Below are 25,357 nucleotides of genomic sequence, written 5' to 3'. Positions count from 1 at the left end.
CAGCATTTGTTTTCAAGGGTGTCTTACTTATTCGGTAATTGGTTGACTTCCTTGTCAGACCTTACACCGTGCCTCCTGACTTGACCAACCATTCATCATGTCATGTTTGATGCCGGCCATGAAGCCCAAGCCCATGATAGCCATGAGGACCCCGACTTATCCCCCACACAAAGTTCTTATCGCTCTACCCCACACTCGCGATAAACTCCAGATCTCCATGGATGGATCCAGTCCCAGCTCTAGCATCTGCCACTTTTAAATGCAGCTGTCACCAGCTGCCAGTGAATCTCAAACACAATCAACATATAGCAATATGCACCACGGCAACCAGTAGATAGAATCACTGTCAAAATTGACCAAGAATGCAGTTGAAGTAATAGAGAAATATCTTCAATCTCCCACTTTCCTAATCTTTGCAAAACAACACCGTGAAAGACATCCCCTACAACAACATCTCGCCCAACACTCTGAAACGACTTTCGATATGACTCCCAGTCCAGCAGTAGCCATCTCAATTCTATTCCTCACCCTCTTCGCAATTTTCGCACTCCTTGCCTGGTGGTTGAAGACCCGGGTGCACACCTTCATTCGTGCTATCTTTAAGCACCGCCAAGAAAAGAACAAGGGTAATGCTTCAACTGTTGCCAACTCTGGGGAAAGCGTCTAAAGGTGAGATGGGATACCTCCATTACCCTTCTTAACTGCCAGTCTGTCTATTGAGAAAAATGTCAGCCACTGTGGCTACAAGGCTGGCGCGCCACGATTTCTGACCCACCGCAAAACTCCAACTCTCAGCCTCGTATGATTTTCGAACTGACCTCAACCAGAGCTTCCCATAACCTCCGAGGCCCAACTACATTCACAATGGCCTCGCGCACAGCCCTCCGGGGCTTTTCTCGCACACTGAAACCCTCGAGATGTTCTCCTACTTTCGTCCGGCCATTTTGCTCTACCAATGCCGTCCGTGGCGACAAATCAACCCCGACATCTGATCGACCTACCCACTTCGGATATGAGACTGTCACTGAAGCAGAGAAGCAGCAGCGTGTTGCTGGTGTATTTACAAGTGTCGCCGAATCCTATGATAAGATGAACGATTTCATGTCTCTGGGTATTCATCGTCTATGGAAGTGCGTTAAGTCCCTTTAAATTATACCGCACGGTGTAACAAACTAACAACGAAGCGTAGGGACTACTTTATCTCTTCCCTCAACCCTGGTGCTACGAACCCCCCTGGTCAACCTCAGCGCATTCTCGACGTTGCTGGCGGAACTGGCGATATCGCTTTCCGACACCTTCAGCACGCCCACGAGTTCAACTGCAACCCCAATGTCTCCGTTATTATCTCCGACATCAACCCCGATATGCTGGCAGTTGGTCGCCAGCGTTCTCTTGCACTCCCCGCGTCCCACCAATCCGCCCTCTCTTTTCTCGAGGCAAACGCCGAAGTCCTCCCCTCTCAGATTGAGGATAACTCGCTCGATCTTTACACAGTTGCCTTCGGTATTCGCAACTTCTCCAACATCCCTGCTGCTTTGAAGGAAGCCCATCGGGTTTTGAAGCCTGGTGGTGTGTTTGCCTGCCTTGAGTTCTCAAAGGTTGACAAGCACCCCATCTTCAACACGATCTATAAGCAGTGGTCCTTCAAGGGCATCCCTTTAATCGGTCAACTAGTGGCAGGGGACCGCGACAGCTATCAGTATCTGGTCGAGAGTATTGAGAGATTTCCTAGCCAGACCGAGTTCAGAAACATGATCAAGGATGCAGGTTTTGTCGTTGCTGGAGAAGGCTACGAGGACCTGACTGGTGGTATTGCCGCTATTCACAAGGGCATGAAGCCTGTATGAGGTGGCTAAAAGATACACATGTAATTTAGTCTGTAAAATAGTCCATCAATCACGATCAGCATCACGAATAGTCAATCAGAGTCTAGCATTGTACAATAGGAAGTTAATTCATTCCAAATCGTCCTCAACCTAATCCCCTAATCCAGCTTCCGTGAACGTCATCATCACATCCACGTCTCTGAAATGCTTTCTAGGGCCCAGAACGATGTTTTTTTTAATTCTCTTCACAACTGAACTCCATACAGGTCAAAACTAAAGAAGCCGTACCCTCGATGTCAAGGATTTTCGACTCCGAAATCTCATTAGGTACACGATACATGAAAACGAGGCCGGTGAGATATCCTCGCTTTTCCTGTTGCTTAAGCCCCTATCAGATCAGATCAAGGCGTAACAAACAGGTGATGCCCAAAAAAAGCAGGCAAAGATAATAAAAGGCGCATGGAAAGGACCAAGGCCTCAGAACGGTTATGTAGTGACACTCAAATTTTGAGTATGATATTAATCGGCGGCGGGTGTGGCGGGAGCGGCGGCAGGTGAAGAGGTGCCTCCCTCGCCCTTGAGGCCTCCTCGACCACGTCCACCCCGTCCACGATCTCCGCCACGACCGCGACCACCTCGTCCACCGCGTCGGTTAGATTCGGAGTCACTGGCTCCTCCAGCGCTGCGATATCCACTGGTGTTGGTGGCACCGCCGCGTCCGCTGGCACCCCAGTTACCAGCACCACCTCGGTTGGCATATGTCTTGCCCTCGCGATGTTGGAAAATCTTGACCAGAGGCTTGGATCGGTCCTCCTGGGTTCTAGTCTTGACATCCTCAGGAAGTCTGGCCAAAGCAGCATCACGGTCCTCTGCTGTCTTGAACTGAACAACCTTGTTTGAATTACCCCACTTGTCAACCTTGAGAATCTTGTTCTTGTCCTCCTCGCTGAACAGTTCTCGGCACTGATCCTCGGTGTTAACGTTCATAATGAAAAGACCGATGATGTCCGAGGCAGGTGTCTTAGGAGCGGGAGAAGAAACACGTTCAGGGTGCGCTGAACCGTTAGCTGGAGCGGAAGCCGGAGCTGTGGCCTTCTCGGTGTCTTTGCTGGGGGGAGCGGGAGCAGGACTGCTCGAGCTTGGGGCAGGTTGGGGAGTCGCTGGCTTGGGTGGGCCGGTCAGAGGAGTTGCGACAGCTGGCTTAGCAGCCTGGACTGTTGAAGGCTGTCGGCTGGTAGGAGGGGGGACGCTGGACTGGGTCGAGGGAGGGGCAGGTGAAGGAATACCGGCTGGGCCAGCTGTGGTGGGAGGAATGCCGGGCTGCTGCTTGGCGCCACGGTGAGAGAAGTTGAAGCCTTGAGCACGCATCTCAGTACCAATACGGCCATCCTGAATCTCGAGAACCAGGTAGCCAAAAGCCGCATCAGCAAGGTTAAAGTTCCACATATTCTTGAAGGCACTCTCGTCGACTTGTCCGAGGGAGGCCTGGCCAGCAGCCGGGCCACCAAAGGGGTTGCCACCAGCAGCAGTGGTTGGCATCTTCTCGACGATTTGCAGGGCATTCTTCAGAAGGTTCTGTTGGGCCTCATTCTGCTGGATAGCAGGTTCCACCTCACTCTTGACAGTCTCCCAAACGTCGTTGAAAGAAGCCTTGGAGGCAGCAAGCTTGCCACGGTAATGGTCGAGAGTAGGGTTGACGCTGAACTCATTGTAAGAACTGCCATATCGGAAGTGGAGTCCGGCAGAGATAGAGAAGTCGGCCTTAAGGGTCACTGAGAGCTGGTTCAAAATACCCTCACGAGCAGGAGACGCATGTGTGATAAAGATGCGGGTTTCGGTAGGATCGTAAACTCGGTGCGCCGTGTCGACAAGCTCACCCATTTGCAGGAGAGTTGTCCACATAGTACCCTGACCACCAGCAATGGTAGTGCGGCCTTCGCCATTATCAAAAAGCTTATGCATGACAACAGCACCACCAAGACCAAGTAGTCGCAACTTGACACCGCCAACCTCCAGTAGCATTGATCGAGCCTCGTCGATGATGTGCAGGTTAGGGACCTTGTACTCGCCGGTTCGGAACTTCTCTAGTACTCGGACATCTTCGCAAGCACCCCAGACGGTATAGACGGGAACATCAAGCTTGACCTCACCGCTGATAAGGAGAGGCAGCTCCGAGAGAGGAAGCTCATTTGGCGGGAATCGGGACTTTACGGGGCCTGGTCCTCCTTGTTGAATAGCCTTCTTTACAGGCTCGGAAATCAAGGGCGAATACTGCGCAACATGCTTAAGCGTCTTCTCGGCGATTCGTTCCAGGGAAGTGTCGTCGTAGAAACCAAAATCACCGGTGTGGATGATATGGTCAGCTCGGGCTTGTTTCGCAAGATCATTGAGTGATCTCAGGTTTCCTATATGGTGTTCAGTGTTTGTCTGACTGCTTCGCCCATAATTACCAACCTCGAACATCGGCAATACACAGAACTCTTAGGGGACCGGTTTGAAGGACGCGACCCTGGTTGGGCAAAAGTGGTGCAGCACCAGTGGGAGGAAGACCACCAGCACCATTCTGAAGGTAGCCTGGGCCCGGGTTATTGTATGCTCGCGGCTGTTGGGGATGTGTTAACTAATGTTTTCTTCAAAGTGGCCGACTGCGCAGTCGGGGTAATCGCATTTTCGTGGAAGTGCATATGAACGTGGAGTTGCGGATCTCGAAGTTGAGGCCATCTAACGGGGCGCAACGGCGGGACAACACGCGAGCGGGGAGAAGGCGGGCTTGGGAGCAAGGCAACACGGAGAATGCGAGAAAGGCAGAAGTGGCCATGGGCTATCTGGCAAGGTGTTGCAAATAATGCGAAGCTTATGCTCGCTTGTGGAAAGCCGTGAACAGTGCGAGGGAGATGGGCAAATAGCGGATAATAGAAGGGGCCATGTCATGGGGAGAGCACTCACAGCAGCCATTCTATCAATCAACTGATTCTATGCGCTCGAAGTCGGTCGAAGATTCGCGTGTTCGGATAATCGCGTGTACGGTGAGAAAGGATGCTCTGATAGTGAGATAGAGCTCCCAGAAGAGGATGAATGGGTATCAAAAGAGGTGACGATGTGGAATGGAAGACAGGGAGGCAATCACGGGGAGGTGGATTTTCGTAGCTTTAGCAAGGCTACCTCAGAGGTAGAGATAATTTCTAGGTGGCCCCAAGAATCGGGAGCCAAAGGCTTTACCGTTTTCGGACTAGCCGCATCAGCTTCACCTCTGACGAGGTGCCTTGTCCGCCTGGAAGAGTTATTTGGGCCTAGACCAGGGGAAGCTCATTCAGTGGTGCTCTCCAAACGGTTAATGGTCGGCAATCGTAGAGATGACCGTTTGAGATCAAGGTCTTGTCACCGTTTTGATTTGAAAGTTCCTTACCCTGCACAAACAATACAACCTCAAGTGAATCTATATAGGTAAACAGAAATCCATGGTAACGAGAAATACATCATAGTTTCTCTTCTGATTGCCTATATATATATATATATATATATATATATACATATTTTTTTAAATCTTAATCTTGATTCCTCCTAAGTATCCAACTTTGTTTACCTGTTCCCGGATTGAAGCTCTCCACTCAATTCACTAATTGCTTAGACCAAGGATTTCATGAAGATCAAGCACTTATTCTCCTGCCTATCTTAAGTAGGTAGCTTATATACTGAGCCACTCAAACAAGTCGATTCCTGATATTAAGCCTTTGTATTATAAGGATATGGAGCTCAATCTCCTTTGTCGAGTCCAATGGATAGTCCTGCCTGACAATCAGACTCAGTCACAATCACCCACACCAGGGCTCACACAGAATAACAATCCTGATTTACGTTTCCATTCCCTTTACCCGAAGGCTGAAACAGCGAGTGAGAGAAAAAACCATATTCCTTGTTTATGGCCAGAGGAATAGGTAAAGCGACAATGCGAGCTTACGGTTAGCGGTCGAATAGGCTCAGGGAGCAAGAAAACTTCAGATGCTAAACTGAGGTGCCAAAATCAAATAGTCTAAAGGCTTGGTAATATATACTAAACTTACCTCAGTCTTTTAATCACTTAGCATAGAGATTCTAAGCTTTCTTGCCTCTCATAGAATCGGTATCTCGTGGTAGGTAAGGGTGCCAGTTACACGAAACCACATTCTATCTATGAGTAGGTTTAAGACTATTATCCAGCAACTTTGTGGACAATCACATATGAAGATCATTAAGGAGGCCAGCCTAAGCAAGACATATTGCAAGTTATAAAAAGTTTGGTAATGAATGTCTTCAGTGCTTGATATTCCTTTGATGCTCCCTTCAGATGAAGGAGATCTGTGACGGCGCGGAGCGATGCCTACTGTCCGAGTCATCACAGCCCCCCCGGCATGCTTTGAGTAGGTACTCCGTATATCTCCCTTCTTGTTCGATCCGTAACAAGTTCAGCGGGGTAGACTTGCCCTTGGAGTAATGGTGTTGTTGGAGTTCCCAATGTAACTCTGTTTGCCTTGGATTTAACATGACTTGCAAATGGACCAATTCCCTACCGATGTTGTGAGATTATACAACAAAAACTCTGGAACCACTGCGAGACAGGATAAACCATACGATAGAACATATCTATACGAATATACAAAAAGAAGCATGGGGCTGGCCTTGGCTCTTGGGTATCATAGCTTTGTGCTGATCTGAGACAAGGATAACACCCACATGCGACCGATGATGCGGTCATCAAGCACTCTATCTAATACAGGAAACAAACAGCAAATGGACGATGAATTGCTCTACAGAAACGAAACAAGCTTCAAGAAGAGTATGTTAAAGTTACACAACCATCAGATTATAGACCAGGGTAAAGTATTAGTCTTCAGCGAAGCGGAAAATTGTAGTAACGCAATTCTGTTTATGAGTATAAATGCTGATACTGTCCAGGCCCTTTGGACATGTGTAATAAGTTCGCATTCTTAAACGACATACCTATTTTTTCTCTTATCGTAAGTCCATAATCATACTTGACTAAGGTTGGTATATAATAGGTAGTAAGATTCTTGTAAGGTCCTCAGTGATTGTTGCTATACATTTGACTACCTAATCGGCATTCCCCTCCCTTTCTTGCGCCTTTTGCCTATTTGCTAGCTGATTTACGTAGACTTGACATTTACAATACTGATGGGAACCTTTCGTTCAGGTTATTAGCATCTCATTCCTCTGCTATATGATCTTATTTGCTTGATCCTAATACGAACAATGACATTTCCGGACAATGCAGAAGACATGAAGCCCAACGTGCATGTGCAGCCTGTTTCACTGATGGATAATTATAGCTCACGCTAGAGGCTCATTACGTGAAGAGTGATCTAAACCAGGACTCAACTGTGTCATTTGGTATGTGTTGAATGAAATGTTGTTCGTGTTGTCTGGAGCATACAGCCATGCGCAAGAGACATTCCTCACGGGTCAAAATGACCGCGATTATTCGGCCTTGTTACCATGGCACCCCCTCAATGATATTAGCCGCTACGTTATGTGATATTCGCCATCCATCACAGCAAGTAGGTTGCCATGCGCACCGCAGACGTGACAAGACCGTCCTTTCGGACATGAGAAGCCCTTTATTAAGCTGGCCAAGAAGAAAATGAGCTTGACTGTTGGGTTCATTCTGGGCAAGCAAGGATGGACCCTTTTTCAGGGCTCTTTACTCCTGGTTTTGATTCGAGGGATTGAAGGGACATTGACCAGCCCAGCACAGACGTTCAGCGAGTTAGAAACTCAAAGCAAGGCTTCATGGCCGCATCCATAATGACTAGGCAACTTGGGTACCTGACACATGATTTATCAATCATGCACAACTATCTGATTTGCACAGATATCTGATAGAAAACCATGTTGTATGTTTATTCTTAGTATATCTTCAAGATATTTTCCGCCCAGAGTTATAGTGTCCATGAATAGATGTCCAACTCTAATCCAGCCTCTCACATGGGCCTGCGGCACTGAACCACCCCGACGGGCGCCAACTTTAGTGCAAGATAGCGCTGTGATACAGTGGAACAGCGCCTGATGCCCCGCTGTAAGCGCCTCCACCACGTGACCTACCTTGACACGTCTCATGCCCCGGTCTAAGTACCGTCACCCTTTGATTGCATGTACCTACCCTTACCAGGGCTACCCAACTTGTATCTCGCCTTGGGCCTTGGACGAACCTCTTCTTTCTGTCTCCCTTGATTTGAGTCTTTGTCTATTTCAAAGAAACAGCCACAGCCTCCTACCAGTTCCTCTACGATCACATCACCCGAAACGATTCAAATAGACGATATCACCCCCACCAAGATACGATACGGGACACTAGGAACCCTTGACGGACGACATACAGATCAGCGGCTCGTCCTCACATTCTCCCCATGCGACAACAGACTTGACGAGAACGCCGTCCCAGGAGGTGACCAAACCTCTCATCCTTTCGAGCCACAGACGTTCCATTCCTTTGCGCCGCTAGTACCGTGGTGCACTAAGGCCCATGATAACGTAGATTCGACATTCAACATCGTTTTAATAGACAAGCCGGGATACCGCACACAGGCAATCGTGGGCGTGCAAGCCTCCGTTGAGGCCCACCCAGCCGTCGATGATGGTACGTCAATATTTACATTCACCGAATGCTTATTTCTCTATATGGAACACGCAGTTATTGGCAGTTGGTGTAATTGCGCTCTTTTGTTTATTTCGTCACGGCTTTCTCAGGTTGTCGCCACCCATGCTGATCCTAGTTTGTTGTCTGTATAGACATCATCTCGACCCCGCGGCGATGTTGGCGGCAGTTTTGCCAGCAGACGCGGCCATTCCAGTCAACTTTCGATTTCTGATCCAAGCCATCATGTCACCGAGGCTATTGGTACTCTGTATGGCGATGAAGACGATTCAGGATCAGAAGGTGGTCGACCGTTGAGTGTAAATCGTCCACTGAGCTTCATAGGCGGTCCGACACCTTACCAAGAATCGCTCCCTCGACCACCTTCAGATGATCGATTTCTGTCTGTAGACACACGAAGAGGACTTAAGCGAACCGATTCCGAATCGTCCGCCGGCGAGACATCACCTGTGAATGGCGACCCGGCCAAACGCCCTCAACCGCTTTCACAAGGCCAGCGAAGTAACTCATTCGAACAAGGACCAAAATCGCCGTTATCTCCCACGCTTTCACTTCGCGATGTTCAAGCCGACTCGCAATTTTCTCTCACGAACATTGATAATCCGAATGACATCGCTCAGGAGTTGAGTAATTTACAGGCCCTCAGGCGGCTGTCGATGGATGTTGGAAACAACAAGGATCCAGATATGCCACCCATGTCTTTGATGGCTATGCCGACTATAGCACCAAGCGGTGACGATGATGAGAACGACCCTTCAAGACTACTCTGGGTTCCTGCTAGGGTGCATCCAGAGTTGGCCCCCGGCGAGTTCAAGTCGTTTCTTGAAAACAGGGTTCATTCGATAAGACGAAGATCTGGAGACTCTTTTCTATCTGCCGATACCGATACCAGTGAAGGCGACTCGGGAGCTGGGGGCCTAAGAAGAAAAAAGTCCATGCTGTCACGACAAATAGACAATTCAGGAGAAGGCGGTACTCTCGGTTATGTCGATGGTGCTGAGCGATTAGATCGAAAACGCTCACGGGGCCACAGCCATGAACTCAGCCTGGAAGAACTCGTCAAAGATCCCACGAAAGCCGTCCAGAAATTTGCTCAAGAATCTCAAGTGGCACCCTCTGGGCCTGAGAGCAATGCAGACGATATGCCAATTTTGCCTGCTGCCCCAGGTATGGGACTGCGGAGGTCAACTCGAACAACATATCGCAAGGGCGGTAGTCTACGGACTGGACCCCTGGCTCGACGGTCTGGACATAGACAACAGCCTAGTGAGGATTCGAATTTCGCTCCTCTGGAAGCACCACCCGGTCACGGTCTTACACGAGTCCAGTCGGAGCCTGTAGCAGACAACTACTCACAACAAAATCGCACAGTCAAACGATCACATAAGTTCTCCCAGGAGTCCGTGGAAGATTTCGATTCATATGATGAAACAAGGCAAGGGACCAACAATAGCGAGCTCAAACGTGCAGAGACATTTCAAGACCAGTTACCCATCCGATCTTCACCGAGTCTTCCAACGATTGAGACCTCAACTTATCAAGACGCTCACGATCAGCATGAACAGAAGTTTCCAAAACGGTCATCATCCCAAAACGCAAAGACTCACCCTGTTTCTCAGAGAATGTCGGAACCTGAACCCGTGATAGAGGAAGAACCTAGCCGCTCAAGTCGACGAAGCATTGGCAGACAACCTGCGTCTCAGCCTGCACAACAGCAACATACCTCCCGATCATCATATCCCCAAAGCCAATCCTTGAACGATAATCTTGCGGCAAACCCTTCACTACTTCCTGGAAGCGGCTCATCGCGAACTGATAGCCTCACTTTCATACCGACACTGAACCAGGATGAGCGAAAATCCGAAAAGAAATCGAAGAAGGATCGGGATGACGATTCAAGCTCGACCAAGTCTTCCGGAAGCGCCTGGAAATGGTTCAAGAGTACAAGCGATGACAAAGAAAAGAAGAAAGAAGAGAGTAAGAAGTCCAAGACCAAATCACTCGGCGAAAGAGTTCAAGACAATGTACGATTGGATGTTATTCAAACATCGATTGATAAAAATACACCCAAGGGCCGTGAGAGTCTGGTCCTTGACCGTGACAACGTGGAAAGCAAGTTGCAGGAGGAACGAAAGAAGGAGAGCCACCGCAAGAGTGATTCCAAGAGGGACAAGGATGGTAGTATCTTCTCGTCCATCTTTGGTGGAAGTAAGAAGAAGGAAGAGAAAGAGCGAAATGCGAAGAAGACACAACACCTCAAGGTTCCCGAGGAGCCAGTATATAAGCCCTTAGTCCCAGATGTGGATTACCACTGGACAAGGTTTCCTCTTCTCGAGGAGAGAGCGATATATCGAATGGCTCATATCAAGTTGGCCAACCCCCGTCGACCCTTGCTCAGCCAAGTTCTACTGAGCAATTTCATGTACAGTTACCTGGCTATAGTTCAAGCGATGCATCCCCAGATGAACGTGCCCATTTCGCCGCAACAGAAACGCTTGGAGGAGGAAGCTCGACGAAAGCAACAAGAGCAGGAATACCTGGCTCAACAGCAAATGCAGGAGGAGCAAGATGCCCAAGAAGCCATGGATCAATACGACTTCGATTATCACCGGGTAAGTGATACCCAGACAATTATGTAAACGATCTTGCTAATTTCAACCACAGGCCGCGGTACAATATGGCGAGTCTGGTAACGGAGAGGTTGATTATGTTGACGATGCTCAGATTTATGAGGATGAGCATGGCACAGATCACCAACAAGACTATGGCTACGACGATCCAGAAGGGTACGGACCGGGATCCAAGGAATACTACCACCAGTACCATGACAATGGGAACGATCGTCGGCAGGATGGGCGAGAGGATATGTGGTAACAGCCCGAGTAGTTGTGCAAAGCTCATTCGCAGAGTTGATCATTATATATGTTAATGTTTTTATCATCACCGACTATCATTAGCTGCCGGGGCAAGTGCCTCAGACAGCGTGCAGCGTTTTCAATCAGCCCTAGCATATGGCGGAGTTCCGGAAGACGAGCGCACGAGGGCGTAACAGGCTTGCAAACATACACTTCCAATTTCCTTTTCTCCTTTGTGAAAGAAGAATGGCCACGAGACTGGCGTGGAGACAATCTTGTGTGAGCCTTTCTTGGTCTTCCTGTTTTTCCCTGCGCTGTCAGTCTTTGCAATAATGTTTGGTGGAGTTATTTGTTGTTGGAGCACTGGGATGAGCGTTTATCTTTGAAGAAGCGACGGACTGTCTGGCATGGGAGGAGAAAATAGCTCGTTTTCCTTGGGGGACTAATACTCAAGGTGCTGGACACATATGTCTTGAACTGCTGTTGATGGTGTCGTCAACAACGATCAGGAACAGCATGAGGTATGAAGCTGTAGGATATGATCTAATAGAGATAGAACTGCTAGTATATGATGTTGGAAGAGTCCTTAAGCATGGTTAAATGTAATGCGAAGCAGTTCGTCCTGTCAACTATGCGCGTCTTATTGTTTAATGATATTTTACATCGGGTTTGACACAAGAAAGACTTGTACGTAGTCTTCACGGCTGACATCCTTCTCAAGTTCCTGCGAGCGTGAAGTACTTCCGTTACTGCCCCGAAGCACCAACTCCAAGCGTGCCTCGTCGACGACCAACCTGATTGATATGGGCATGTTCTGTTTTTAAGGGCTCTTTACACGTCCACCGACACTTCCCGGAGCTTCTGGAGTTCTCGAGCGCAGAGCTAACACTATCAATTACCTAAAACTGACAGCCTAAGCATTGCCAGAGGGTGGCGCGAGGAGAGAACCCCCATGTGAATAATCACGAGAATACCATGTGATAGTTAAACAGAGGAGGTCAGAGGAATCGTACGGCTGTTGTGCCAACTGTAACCATAGCCGCCAATAAAATATGTTTGATGAAATAGGCCATCCCTTGATGTTGGTGGTGGACTGTGGGTAATCGGCTAAAGTCGTCTCAACTGATCAGTGATACTACAGTTGGAGTGTAGATACCTTGGGTGAGGTATAGAGCCCAGTTCAGTTTCCCACTGAGGTCCCTTTGACGTAGACTGTAGTCTGATGTTCCCAGGGCATCTGAACTGACCACCATCCGTTCTGAGGGAGCCTTACAATAGCAGAGAGGGGCACACTTGCGGTTGACAGTATTATTGTTATAATGATCAGGACGTCGGTCAAGGGTGTACATCATTTGCCTTTGCTTTTACATCCGGTCTTAGTAGGCCAGAGTTACCAGTTGAAGAAGTATTCAACGGGAGGATCGAGGCTGAAAGATGACGAAAGCAAGCCTACGGGAACACCGTAGTTACAGTAGCGTATCTGATGCATCAGTATCTCAGTTAGAGATATCAGAATCAATGTCTCATGGCTCTTGCCTGCAAGTAGGAGGTAGCTAACTGTGTTGTTCTCCATCTTGGTAATTCCAACGAAGGTTAGCCTTACAGAGAGATACCAGCAGCAAAACGATTGTAATAGATGACAGATGGAACAACGCGGGATACCCAAGAACTGGCGAAATGCTAGCATAACAGACTTGTTCAGAAGGCGCTGCTATTGGACGTTTCCAGATGTGAAGTTGTGGGAGAAATGAGGCCTTCTGTCAAAGCCTCGAAACTTTGAGTTGTAAAGTAAGGTTCCTAGAGGGGTATAGTTAAGATGTAGGTAGCTTACATAGAACTAGAACCTATCTATTCGATCGTTCTTGTGCAAAGCTTGATACTAACTTGGACGTCTCGATGTCATTGTATGGCACGCTAACTGCAGACTATAGAATAAAAGACAAATCATGAAAGCACCATAAGATAAAAATTGGCACATTGTTATATGTTCAAGTGCTGAACAAACTTCATGATATGAAACTAGTAGCTTGCCAGTGAATTCATTTACAGAGTGATACCCGTTTATTGATCATGATGAGTGGGTAAAGAAGCCAGGAGGATTATAATAACCCTAGCCGTTGCTAACATTGCGAACCATGCCATTACTGGTCAGAAGTCAAATCAGAATGGACCCTAAATATGATCAGCTACGCGCTCACAGGTAACCATCTGCAGCGGTGATTAGGGGACGGCGCTTATATGAGCTCCACAGAGCGAAGAGATGACAGCTTCAACTATCTGTCTACGTAGTACACTGACAAATGCCTCGTAATCGAACCTGAGTTCTGTTCTTGTTTATGAGCAAACACCCAATATACAACTTGATCTTCCTGTGCCCGGGGTGAATTCAAGGCACCTTCTTCTGTCCTGATCTTGCTATTGGTCCGGTAGTCAGACTGATGATTTCCTAAACCGGCCAGTTGAAGAAACAAGGGTTGTCAGAATGCCGGTGGGAGAAGTATCGCGCTCTGAGTCAGTAAGTCCATATCGTGTAGTAATAAACTCAAACCGTCTGAGAGTTTACAACATGTGGTCGAAGTTTATTTTACAACGCTCCACCGTTGTGGCTCCCAGCCAAAAACGGCCCAACAGGCACAACCTTGGCATCTGCATTACCTGTCATGCGATATGGTGTTGTCTGCTCCGTACACGGAGACAAGTTATCAACACCAGGAATAATAGGTAGCGACGAGGGTCAAATGAACGGTTGTGGGTTCGTTGTTGTTCCTCCAATCCCAACATTTTTGCTCCTTACTCCTTACTCCTTGGCGGCAAATGGCGTTGGTGGAGGCAAAACTGTTCCAAGAATTCGTCATGAGCGTCCTCACTTTTTCGTTCAGCTGGAAAAAGCAAGTCTAGAAAAGCATAAAGAAGTCGATCTATTTCCAAGGAGAGGCATTTCGGCATGTCAAGGAATGCTGCATTGCGCGTTGATATAATAAAGTTGCGGCTTGTAGACTATCGGCCGAGTCTAACGAACGGCACGGCTGGGTAATATTGTACATCCTGTGAATGACCAGGTGAAAAGAAGAAAATGAAAGTCTCATTGCCCGTAAATGAAGAAACACCCTTTCCAATTGCGGTCCCAATAACTCATCGTACAGATAGACAATCTCTTTTTCGGGTGTAGGTAAGATCGGACCATGGTCCAAGCTCAAATCCTGATGGCTTGGCTGTAAGGGGTAGCGAGAAGACGACATCATTGATGGAGCCTTGGCGTTAAGTTCATTCTAGTACTGCTGCCGGTGTTGATGTGCTGTCTCGGCGTAGCTTGTTGTTGAGTCCGTTGAACAGACGGCCTATTGACTCCTTTCGTCCTCTTCGGGGAACTCTTTCTGTGACAAGCGAGTCGACGCGGTCCATGGCATCAATGAAGATGTGGAAGTCAACATCATCTTCGTAGCTGAGGTTCTCATCGCGTAGAGACATGTACTCCAACTCGTGATGGCTTAGAGTACTCTCATTTGATGCGGTTGATGAGGTTCTTCTCGATTTGATAGGGCTGCTGGCTGCACTGTTGGTCGGACTGGACATGATTGGTTGAAGGAGTGAAGTAGAAAATGTGTTTCAGATTGATTGTGTATGTAGATGGCTCGGAAACAACAGTAAATTGAAGATTAATAGTGGTATGAAGAATGAGTATGAAAGAAGAAAGTTAATTGAGCAGGGGGGGAGAGCTCTAGGTATATAAATTATACTTCGTTATACTTTTTATGGGGAGGGGTACGGAGTAGACTAGAATACGAATCTATCGAGGAGCCGCATATAATATGATGAAAGCTGACATGTTGTGCTTCCTCAGAGAGCGCAATGGCAAATCAGTCTAAGATTGTCAGCTTCGCTTCCTAAAGTAGTGCCAATCAGTTCCTTGCCCGCACCCAGGGGACGTGACGGGTTCCCGGACCACATGTAACGCTATCAACAGGCGCATTCCTCGGCACTGTCAGTTATCAGCCAGCGGTGTGCACCACCCATTTCCACACGTTGGGCGATGCTATCAAGTTAGCGCCTTGCGTGCGTATCTGATATGACACTATGGATGACGACTGCACCACCAAAATAGATGGGCGAGATATACGGGTTGGATTGGATGGATGCTAAAACCAGGTGATATTTCTAACAAATGACATTGGATCTTATACAGCTTGGGGTGAACATGGACCCTTTTATTTCTTCGGCTCCTCCTTCTTCTCCTCAGGCTTAGGCGTTGGCAGCTTGAAAGACTCGGGTGTGCGGTCCTGTCCGGCTCCAACGGGCTCCCACGCACTGGAACCACCCTCAAAGTTACGGAAGGCCTGAGTGAGCTCCAGAGGCTCGGTGACGATACGCTTCTTCTCCTCATCGTATCGGATCTCAGTGTAACCAGTCAAGGGGAAGTCCTTTCGCAGAGGGTGACCCTCGAAACCATAATCGGTCATGATTCGTCGGAGATCGGGGTGACCGGCAAAGAAGACACCGAAAAGGTCGTACACCTCTCGTTCGTACCAGTTGGCACCATCAAAAAGTCCGGTAACACTGGGGACAGGAGAAGCCTCATCGGCGTAGGTCTTGACACGAATTCGAGAGTTGTGACGGACCGAAAGAAGGTTGTAGACGATTTCGAAACGGTTCTCGCGCGTGGGGTAATCCGCAGCAGTGATAGTGCTAACCTGGGTGAACTCAGCGGCAGTGTTGTCTGTCATGTTTTAGCAGTTGTCTCATAGCCAATTGACGTGTTACTAACATTTCAAGAAGCTGAAGACAGGGTAGACACCCGAGGGGGAGATATAGATGGTGAGTTCGTCCTTCCAGACGGAGAACTGCTGGATGTACTTGGGCAGAGTACCCATCAACCAGGCACCATAACGGTGCATGTTGTCGGACTTGCTCTGGTATTTGTCGGCAGGGTTGACGATCGGGGCCTTCAGGACGCTGGGGTGATCTCGAGGGGCCTTTCGCAGGTTGGGAGACTCCTTCGGCATTGCGACATATTGACGGGCAGTGCTGGACAAGCAACGGATTGCCTGGTCGTTACGGAGCTGGACGGAGGGCCTCGCGGGTCGCAGAGCTGAGGCCAACGCCCTGCTTCGAGAAATGCTTGTCGCCATGGCCGTTTGTGTGACGATTCGAGGCCAATTGGCGATGCAAGATGTCGTCGAGACGAAATACCTTACGGTGTTGGTAATGATGCCGCAAGCATTGGCTCGAGAATCTTAGCGGCAGAAGCGTGAAGGAGATTTCCCGTACTTGAGCCGACAATAACGCTATACTTTGCCTCCAGTGCTTCTACCACACAAAGCCAGGTACCCTGCTATTTTACTTGCCCTTTGTCGACCTTCAATGACGAAGATGCCTACACGTGATTCGAGCTCTGAAGCTAGACCGAGAATAGCTTAGGTGTATTTTCCATCTTTCACTTTCCCGCAGCCTCGATGCATACCAAACACCGTTCCTCTCCTTGTACTCACATATCTATTTCCGCCCATCGCATCTCGAACTTACTATTTCTTGCCTTTCACCTTAATTATAACTTCTCACAATGGCGCCACAAGATTCATTCATAGAAGATGAGGAGGATACCTGGTATGATTCACCGCCCGCCTGGGGGTGGCGCTTGTAGCGCACTGCTCCTTGGGTAATGTTTGGTACCCAAAGCTGACCTCTAGATAGCCCCCTCTGCATCGAAGAGTTTGATCTCTCAGATAGGAACTTCAGACCTTGTCCTTGTGGATACCAGGTATGATAAGAAAAATATCTTGCCAGTCAAGGTTGACCTTCCGGCCACGTTTGCTAACTTTGAGGTTACAGGTGTGCCAGTTTTGTTTTAACAACATCAAGAATAATATGAACGGCCTTTGCCCTGCTTGCCGACGACCTTACGACGAAAAAACTATACAGTGGAAAGTCGTTACGCAAGAAGAGTATGATGAACCCTCTGCCACCATGGTGCTATGCTGACCAACCCCCAAGAGTCGCCGAGTTTCGGGCCAATATTCAAAAGAACCAAAAGAAACGAGCTCTGGATCAACGACAAAAAGAACTACAGAAACGCGAAGCCGAAAAGGAGAACCGTAAGAATCTGATCGGTGTCCGTGTTGTCCAAAAGAACTTGGTCTACATCACGGGTCTTGCACCGACAGTTCGAGAGGACGAACTTCTCAAGACGCTACGAAAGCCCGAGTTCTTCGGCCAGTACGGCAACATCCAAAAGATATCCATTAGTAACCGAAAGAGCTCTGATGGCCAACATCAGTCGCTTGGCATTTACGTGACCTTCGAACGTCCGGAAGAAGCGACGCGGTGCATCCAAGCTGTGCACGGATCCCACAACGGTGATCGAGTCCTAAAGGCGCAGCACGGCACGACGAAATACTGTTCAGCTTGGTTAAAGAATGAAAAATGCGGCAATCCTGGTTGCATGTTCTTGCATGAACAGGGCGATGAGGAGGACAGTTACTCACGACAGGACTTGTCCTCTATGAACAGTATAGGGTCTCAACGGCCTCTCCCCGGAGGCAGTTCGCGGTCGGCTTCCCGACAACAGATTTCCCATCCTACGCCGCCTCCCGTCGTATCTCATCCGATGACGCGCTCCATTAGTAAAGAGGGTTCTGAGAATGGTGCCGATGGATCAGCTCTACCTTCCTCAGCCAACTGGGCACGCAATCCACAGCGAAGTCGCAGAGGCAGTCTTGCTACTAGTGGTGCTGCATCCAGCCCTGCTATTTCAACAGCTCAGCCTGTCACCGCAGAGCCTGTACCAGAAGAAGCAGTCGAAGAGGAAGATGAGGATGAGTTGGAGGAAGAGGAACCTCAGCAAGAGGAGCCAGTTGCTGGGCCGTCATCATCTGGGACCCGGGAGTCTGAATCACCTGCACCAACTCAAGAGTCGCCTGATTCATGGCTTAAGGAGATCTACAAGACATTGCAAAGTTGCCCCATGCCTATCTTTCCAGACGTTGACGAAGACCAATACCCACCTATGTTCGATCCTCGTGGTGGCGAGAAGCGCCGGGCTATGCGAGAGGAGGAGGATTCACGTTTGAGTGGAGAACAGGAAGAGCGACCCGAGGTTCGTGAGCCATCGGAAGGAGAACCTGAGACCGGTGGCAGCCTTGCTCTCGGAGGAGAGCCTGAGGACCGTGACAGTTCTAGCGACAACCGAGGCTTCGATCGCCGACCTAGTGCTCAGCCTCCTATTCAGCGACTTTCTACTGACGGGCTCTTTGGACCTTCCCTCACTGGAGCCTCACCTTTTGGCCAGAGCTCGGGGAACCCTGGTTCGCGGTCTATGACGCCGCAGCAGCTGTATCTTCGATCTCAGGGCGGATTTGGCGATGCCCCTCCTGGCATAACCAGCCAAAGCAATGCTTTCCAGAATCAGGGTCAAAGCCAAGGTCAAGGCCACAACCGTCAATCCTCTCGATTCAGCTTTGCCAACGACAACGCTGGCTCTTCTACCAACGTCAAGGTCGCAGCCAACCCGCGTATCATGGCCCAGCAATCCTCTATGATGCCCAACACGTTTCAATCGCAGAGCAGCAATCAGTTTTACGGGGCCTCCATGCCTGGACCTCCTCCTGGTCTTAAGTCAACCGGCACTCCCCCTAGCATGTTCGGCCAGTTTGGTGGACAGGGCTTTGGCGCCCCCAAAGACAATTCGAGTGAGCTTCTTCAGAGTTTAATCGGCCGCGGTCGAGCTGGTAACAACCAGTCCCACGATGCGGGAAAGCGTGAGTTTATGATTCCTTCTTATTCAAACCAGTACCCACCATCCTCTACCTCCACCCCAGCTCCTTCTTCCGGGCTCCTGCCGCCTCTCTATGGTAATACACCTGGAGGGTACCAAGACATGGGCTCTAAGCAGAAGAAGAAGGGAAAGAAGCACAGACATGCTAACACTTCCTCCTCCGGGGGGAGTGGCTTAGTAGATCTTGCAGACCCGAGTATCTTGCAGGCGCGAATGCAGCACCAGTCTCAAGGCAGCGCCGGAGTCGGACAGGGCTTGTTTGGCGGTCAGAGTCAAGGTGGGTACAGTCACAACATGATGTATAATGCAGGCTATGGAAGGTGGTAGTTTTGATGTTTCTCGGAGTTGTTGCAGTCTAGGAGGGTGATGTTTGGTATCCTCTCATCGGTATCGGCTTTTTCTTCTTCATGCACAAAGGGGGGGCGTTCTTCGGAAATCAGGGTCAGGGCGAGAAAAGTTGCCTTTCATCTTCCTCGGGGGACACGAGTTTCAAGCGCATCTTGATTCAGCAGCATATGCGTGATTAATGCTGCTCTGGGAGGTCAGCTTTTGCATCAGGCGTCATCTATGTTTTATTGGGGAAAACGGAGGACGACGAGAGAACATCTCGAGTCTCCTTCCTCCGACTTTTACCGGTCTATGGAAGACCGCGCATGGGGGTTCACGTCAGGCAAGCCATCATCGTCTTCCACAAGCTCCCTATGTATGTTAACAAATGTCGAATTCATCCGCCTAGGTTTGGCGGTCTCCTTGGTCAGAAATAGCAATACCCTCTATTCTCTCCAAATCGCCTGTTCTTCTCGTTGTCCCCCGTGGAAGACGATGTTGGTCGCCGTAGCATGATCCTGTCCCCAAAGTCTTGTATATAAATGGGGTGTTGCTCTCGTAGCGTAGTCTTTGTGTTTTGCTTTACATTCAGACCGAGTGACTGAACCTATGCTAACAAGCGTTCAGATGATGAGCTCCTATCCCTAGACGAAGCTACGAATTCTGTCGACGCGTTAGTTTCTGACGATCCCATACTGCCGCCAATTGGTATGGAAGGTCGCACATCTGTGCCCCCGGGCTTGTCGTTACCCCCAGGACTGCCAGCCAACATATCGAGACCTCCATCTACTCAAGGTCATACAAAACTCACCAACATTGTGCCAGCGTTACCTAGAATGCCACCCCCTGGACTCTCACAAGGTTCTTTAACTCCTGACCAGTCGCCTGCAAAGCTAAAGCCAGCGATACCCGTCTCGGAAGCAAAGAAGAACATCAAGTCTCTGGCAGCCGAAAGCGGACTCTCACGGGAGATTACGACACAATCGCAACCGAACCTTACAAAGGCAAGTTTCTTACAGGATGAGGACTTTCCAGCTTTGGATGCATCGAAGAACAAGAGTCGACCCGCAACGCCTACACCCAAGGCTACGCCAAAGGCCAAACGTCATGCTGAGAGGATTGTGGACAGAATGATGGCCAAGGCCGGAGCCAGCCTAGAGAGCATGGCCCAGGAAACCAAAGCGGAGGAGGCCAAGGTTCAAGAGACCAAAGCTCAAGAAGCCAAGGCTCAGGAGACCAAGGCCCAGGAAGTGAAACCTGCATCATCGTCCCAGGCAGCAGACAAGAAGCCCATTACTGTCAACACTCAGGTTGGAAAGAATGTGGCTGTGAAGACCAGTGAACTATCTGCAACAACTGAGAAGTCAACAACAGAGACCTCGGCGGCCTTTCCTCCCTTGCCTACACCCTCGTCTACCGCAATTGCATCCCCTGTCACACGCACAGCACCAAAGACACTGCGTGTCATTGCAGCTCCCAAGGCCGAGGCACCTCCTCCTGCTTCTCCTGCCTTGACCATGGCATCGGTTGCGTTGTCAGGCACCTCCAGGGCTGTCTCTGGTAGTCACAGGCCAGATACACCTGTCAGTGAGATGATTAGTGACAACGCCTCGGTAGTGTCTGCCTCTGTGACCCATTCTCGGGCAAGCTCGCCGCCCCCCAGCAGGATTGGGTCTGCTGCGGTAAGAACCACAACCAAGAGTCAACAGCGAAAGCAACGAAAAGATGTTTTGAAGCAAGAAACAAAGTTGATCGCTGAGGCTCCCATAGCAGAGGCAGAGGTGCATGCTCCTATCATGGGACGGAAGAAGAAACAGAAGAAGGAAAAGCCGATTAAGACGGCCCAGCCTGATGCTTCTACTATCCCAGAGGCTCCCGCAGACGAGCCATCCCAGCCACCATCTCAACAAGAGCCCGTCAAGGAGCCCGAAAGAGAGCCAGAAGAGAAGCCTGTCAAGAGCAAGAATTCTCAAAAGAAGTCAATCAAATCCAAGGGCAAAACAAAGGAGGTCGAGACTCAACCGACTCCTCCTCCTCCAGCGTCCCCTAAGGAATCTACCCCTGATGCTCAAGAGCCACCTGCAAGACCACAGCCTGACCCGGCGTCGGTTTTTTCTGAGATTAAGAACACTCTCTGGGCTTCGAGTGTCGATAAACTCCAACTGTTTAAGCCCATCGCCAATGGCTCATCTCGCACCGACTACAGTGCTGCCAAGAACAACGCCAATAAGGCTGAGCATTGTAAGGACTGCTCTTGCAAATGTGGAGAAATTCAAGATGAGGATCTTGCAGCGCTGCGCGCAGGAAAGCCTGTCCGAAAGCAATTCCACGTTGATGGCAGCCGCATGCTCATTACCCCCAATGGTGACTGCATACGTGGTCTGACCCCTGAGGAAGAGGACGCTTTCCTGGAACTTCAAGCTGCCATTGCCAATGCGGCAGAGAACCCCGGATCGTTCATTGCCCCTAGACATCAGCCTGGTAGTGGAGCATTCTCTCTTATTAAGGGCCGAGCTGTTCCCAATGGACGTCCCAACATCTTCCCCGCCACTGCCCAGCTCCAGTCTCAAGACCCTATCGGAAAGCTTCAGCGAGAGGACGCGCTTAGCTACATCAACCAGTACGTTCTCCCTCGCCTCAACCTAGGTGCTACGAACATGGGATTTCCTAAGGGAGCATCACCTACTAAGGATGCGGCTGCTGCGAGTCTCAACTCTCTCGCACCCTACTTCTATGGCCCCGATGCTGCCGCCGGTGTGGGTATTTACAGCCCTCCTGATGGAGCACGGGCGATGCAGGACTTCAGCTCGGCTGGAATGTCGAGTGAAGAGCGTGGAAAGAACTTCGGCATGGGTGTCGGTGGTATGCCCCTGATGAGCGTCGAAGATGCAGAGGGTGCCCTTGCGGCTGCTCGACGAGAGACTGAGAAGTTGGAGAAGGGATTGAACCAGGTAATCAAGCGCAACAGACGACTTATTCTTGGAGGAAACAACTAAGAGACAAGAACGACACACCGCATTTTAACAACACGCTGTATTATGACCAGAGGAGTTGAGGACCTTCAATGGATGGCCCATTGAAGCTGTATGATGCAATGAAGCACAAATATCGCCACGGAACGGCGGATGGCTTTGTATGATAATCGATAGGATCAATGTTGGAATAGTGTAACTAGGAATCATAAGGATAAGAAGAATCGGCATAGAAAAAAGGAATTGCAGGTAGCCCAGTCCTGTACAGGGTGGTTTGTCAAACTAAAGAGCAACATATGAGAGCCATACGTGAATCTTTCTCAAAACCCATTTACAATCTTGATTCTGTCCTATTAATTAATCCATAGACAAGTACTAACGTGCGTATGCAAATATTTAAGAACCAGTAACCTATTTGGGTATCAAACATCTTCCTTCTTTGCATCTTTCTTCCTATGATATGTATCATCTGGCGACCGTCGACGATCAGCCCCAAGAGCTCTCCTTGCATCGGTAGTGACCTGTTTCTTCCCCTCAATAGACAAAGACTCTCGAAGTCGTTCAAGGAGTCTATCCAAAATCCACTCAGTCTCTTCTTGACTTCCCATAAGCGGACTCCGATTGCCGACCCACGACCAAGCCGTTGTATCATCAGAGACCACGTCCTTTTCAACACCTTCAGCAGTCTCATTCGTTTTCCTGCGACGAGGGTGGTGGTGATGATGATGCCGACTGTTTGGCTGCGCTTTTCCATGTGTCTCGGCATTGCTTTCATCCTCACCAATGAGCTTAAGATACCATGCCCACTGCTCAAAGGAGTATTTGTGTGGCTTTGATGACTTGAGGTGGTTCATGAGGACTTGGATTTCTGAAATGAGGAGAAAGTGGAGGTTTGTTCCCGTAGGTAACTCCTCATGGGCGTCTCGAAGGCGAGATAGAGAACGACGAACTCGAGCTGTGAAGGTTGAATTATTGCGGCTTTGGCCTGGTCGCGGATCTGCTGGGTCATCATCTTCTCCAGCTTCTGAGCGCCTCGGCCGTCCGCGGGCGTATTCGTCAAGCTTCTCCTCTTCCTTCTTGATCGTCGAGTCTGAAGTACCAGTGCTTGAATTCTTCGAAGCTGGTTTCTTGTCCTGGTTTAGGGGCGGCGGCTCTGTGTAATTAGCATACATCAGACCAAAGGTACATCTGTTGATGATGTATTTGAGATCGCTCTTGAAGTTGTCCTCTCCTGGGAGAATAGTGACATTTCCAAGACGAAGCGTTCCATCACGGATAAGTTTGACAACGGTGTCTCCAGCGTTTGAAATAAGGACTGTCATGGTAGGCAACGCAAGCAAAGACCAAAAGACGAAAAAGGACTTTCCAGCGTTCGAAATAGGAGTCACATCGCCGTATCCGATTGTTGTGAGACTGACGAAGCAGAAGTAGAAGCCATCAAAGTACTTCCACCCTTGATAGTCTTCTTCGCACTTAACAAAGATATAGGCGCCCAAGAGCCACAGAATAAGCCATACACCGGTCGAGATACCCATGGCGACCCAACGACGACGATATGATGTTTGAGCTTGGATCTTACGCATAAGATCGAATTCTGCCTTTCGACGCTCATATTCTGTCGCCGGTAGCTGATTGTTTGATTGTGCACCTTGGGAAACCATAGAGTCTTGTCGTCGTGGCTCTCGAATTGGCTCGAGTACCTCATCCTTGCCTTTCTTGGTCATGGTTCGGACAATACGTCGGCGTTTCTTCTCTTCCATTCTGGCATCGACTTGTTTTTTGCCTCGCTCGAGTACAAGACTGCGGATAGAACCGATGACCAAACCGAGGCTGATGACACCGACCAAAGCGTATGGCATCATGAGAGCTCGTCCGAGATTTGTTTGAGCTGTGAAATCACCAAACCCGACAGTAAATAGAGTTACATCTGCCCAGTATACGGTGTCGAGATAGTTCCAGTTTTCGATATTGGAAAACACAACGGCCCCGACTAGCAAGTACAAGAGAAACATGATGGTCTGCAACATGAGAGTCCGTTGGCTGGGCGTCAAGTTGAAGTCGTTGGGATAATGGCCAACCGATGCTCCATAGAAGGTTATCACCATGAGCGAAGCATCGACAAAGTAGAGAATGGCAGCCCAAATGCCGTAGTAAAAGGCCTGAGACCATATGAGCTCTTCTCTCGGGTGACCAAAGCCTTCATAAAGCGGCCCAGAGGCTGTAGCTAGAAGAGCGATGAGTAGAATAGCAGAGATGTACCATCCGATGATAGTGAGTGGCTGAGCGATAGTAAAGCGTACACGACGTGTCATGTTTAGTAGGAGGAAGATATTTGATATGATGGCCATGCCGAGCTGGATAGCGTTTATGACGGTGAGCCATATTGGATCAGCGACAAAAGCTGCTTCCTTGAGAGGCTCACTGGGAATGTAGTGCTGTCTCCATGGGCGTACGAGAGCGCAGATACTGAAGGCTGAAGCAACTGGACCGAGGGTGCCGGCAATCATGGGGAATGCTGAGGAAGCAAACCACCAGCGGCTGAACAGTCAGAGAATGTAGCATTTCGTGGTGAAGGTGAGGTGAAGCTTACTTTGGAGCCAGATGAGCATCATCGTTTCCTATGCGTCTGTCATGAGAGACAGACTCTTCAATAATGTCAGTCTCCTGTTGGATATTTTCTCCGAGATCCCCGTCGTCCATGAGGATATCTCAAGCCTATGGCGATCCGATATCAAGGATAGAGTCGATAACAAGGTAGCATATCCTAGATAAGATAATCTTACTGCAGTGTAAGTCAAGACTTATATATTTCTTGGCAAAAAGAAGGGATCCATATCGATTCAAGGAGGATATTCAAAGAAAGAATTCTTGGCGTGGGGATAAACATGCACATGCCCACTGGAATGACGTCGGGCGAGATCAGATCTTAAGTTAGAGGGAAACAAACGGGTTTTGATCAC

General features: G+C 49.2%; 8 protein-coding genes across 10 annotated transcripts; 4 read left to right on the top strand and 4 right to left on the bottom strand.

The window, feature by feature from the left end:
* Positions 1-484: 484 nt before the first annotated feature.
* On the top strand, positions 485-667 carry FOIG_06122 (uncharacterized protein; the record flags this gene model as incomplete). Its single annotated transcript, XM_031205106.1, has 1 exon — positions 485-667. The coding sequence occupies one exon, from the start codon at positions 485-487 to the stop codon at positions 665-667; it is 183 nt and encodes a 60-aa protein (XP_031065355.1).
* Positions 668-790: 123 nt separating this feature from the next.
* FOIG_06121 (ubiquinone biosynthesis methyltransferase) lies at positions 791-4,302 on the top strand. Its single transcript, XM_031205105.1, has 2 exons — positions 791-1,130; positions 1,190-4,302. Exons 1-2 carry the CDS (start codon positions 802-804, stop codon positions 1,845-1,847), a joined length of 987 nt encoding a protein of 328 aa, XP_031065354.1. The 5' UTR covers positions 791-801; the 3' UTR covers positions 1,848-4,302.
* On the bottom strand, positions 1,846-4,984 carry FOIG_06120 (uncharacterized protein). The gene is made up of 3 exons (XM_031205104.1): positions 4,773-4,984; positions 4,281-4,428; positions 1,846-4,231 (listed from the first exon to the last, which is right to left on the bottom strand). Exons 1-3 carry the CDS (start codon positions 4,779-4,781, stop codon positions 2,346-2,348), a joined length of 2,043 nt encoding a protein of 680 aa, XP_031065353.1. The 5' UTR covers positions 4,782-4,984; the 3' UTR covers positions 1,846-2,345.
* A 2,963-nt stretch (positions 4,985-7,947) lies between these two features.
* FOIG_06119 (uncharacterized protein) lies at positions 7,948-12,167 on the top strand. The gene is made up of 3 exons (XM_031205103.1): positions 7,948-8,457; positions 8,610-11,087; positions 11,140-12,167. The coding sequence occupies exons 1-3, from the start codon at positions 8,452-8,454 to the stop codon at positions 11,347-11,349; spliced, it is 2,694 nt and encodes an 897-aa protein (XP_031065352.1). The 5' UTR covers positions 7,948-8,451; the 3' UTR covers positions 11,350-12,167.
* A 2,427-nt stretch (positions 12,168-14,594) lies between these two features.
* On the bottom strand, positions 14,595-14,903 carry FOIG_06118 (uncharacterized protein; the record flags this gene model as incomplete). Its single annotated transcript, XM_031205102.1, has 1 exon — positions 14,595-14,903. The coding sequence occupies one exon, from the start codon at positions 14,901-14,903 to the stop codon at positions 14,595-14,597; it is 309 nt and encodes a 102-aa protein (XP_031065351.1).
* Positions 14,904-15,307: 404 nt separating this feature from the next.
* On the top strand, positions 15,308-22,736 carry FOIG_06116 (CCR4-NOT transcription complex subunit 4). Of its 3 annotated transcripts, XM_031205099.1 has the most exons (6): positions 15,308-16,931; positions 17,019-17,085; positions 17,157-17,269; positions 17,319-19,081; positions 19,277-19,375; positions 20,053-22,726. In XM_031205099.1, the coding sequence occupies exons 1-6, from the start codon at positions 16,888-16,890 to the stop codon at positions 22,419-22,421; spliced, it is 4,455 nt and encodes a 1,484-aa protein (XP_031065348.1). In that variant the 5' UTR covers positions 15,308-16,887; the 3' UTR covers positions 22,422-22,726. The 3 variants fall into 3 exon arrangements, with proteins under 3 accessions (XP_031065348.1, XP_031065349.1, XP_031065347.1); XM_031205100.1 differs by lacking the exon at positions 19,277-19,375 and having other exon boundaries at positions 20,053-22,736; XM_031205098.1 differs by having other exon boundaries at positions 17,319-19,375.
* On the bottom strand, positions 15,536-16,456 carry FOIG_06117 (NADH-ubiquinone oxidoreductase 30.4 kDa subunit, mitochondrial; the record flags this gene model as incomplete). The annotated part of the gene is made up of 2 exons (XM_031205101.1): positions 15,536-16,044; positions 16,093-16,456. 2 exons carry the CDS (start codon positions 16,454-16,456, stop codon positions 15,536-15,538), a joined length of 873 nt encoding a protein of 290 aa, XP_031065350.1.
* On the bottom strand, positions 17,613-25,347 carry FOIG_06115 (uncharacterized protein). Its single transcript, XM_031205097.1, has 2 exons — positions 24,988-25,347; positions 17,613-24,935 (listed from the first exon to the last, which is right to left on the bottom strand). Exons 1-2 carry the CDS (start codon positions 25,095-25,097, stop codon positions 22,820-22,822), a joined length of 2,226 nt encoding a protein of 741 aa, XP_031065346.1. The 5' UTR covers positions 25,098-25,347; the 3' UTR covers positions 17,613-22,819.
* Positions 25,348-25,357: the final 10 nt, after the last annotated feature.

This window comes from Fusarium odoratissimum (genome assembly GCF_000260195.1).
Source record: "Fusarium odoratissimum NRRL 54006 unplaced genomic scaffold supercont1.8, whole genome shotgun sequence".
NCBI classification, from domain to species: Eukaryota; Fungi; Ascomycota; class Sordariomycetes; order Hypocreales; family Nectriaceae; genus Fusarium; species Fusarium odoratissimum.
This window is presented reverse-complemented; position numbering and strand designations above follow the sequence as displayed.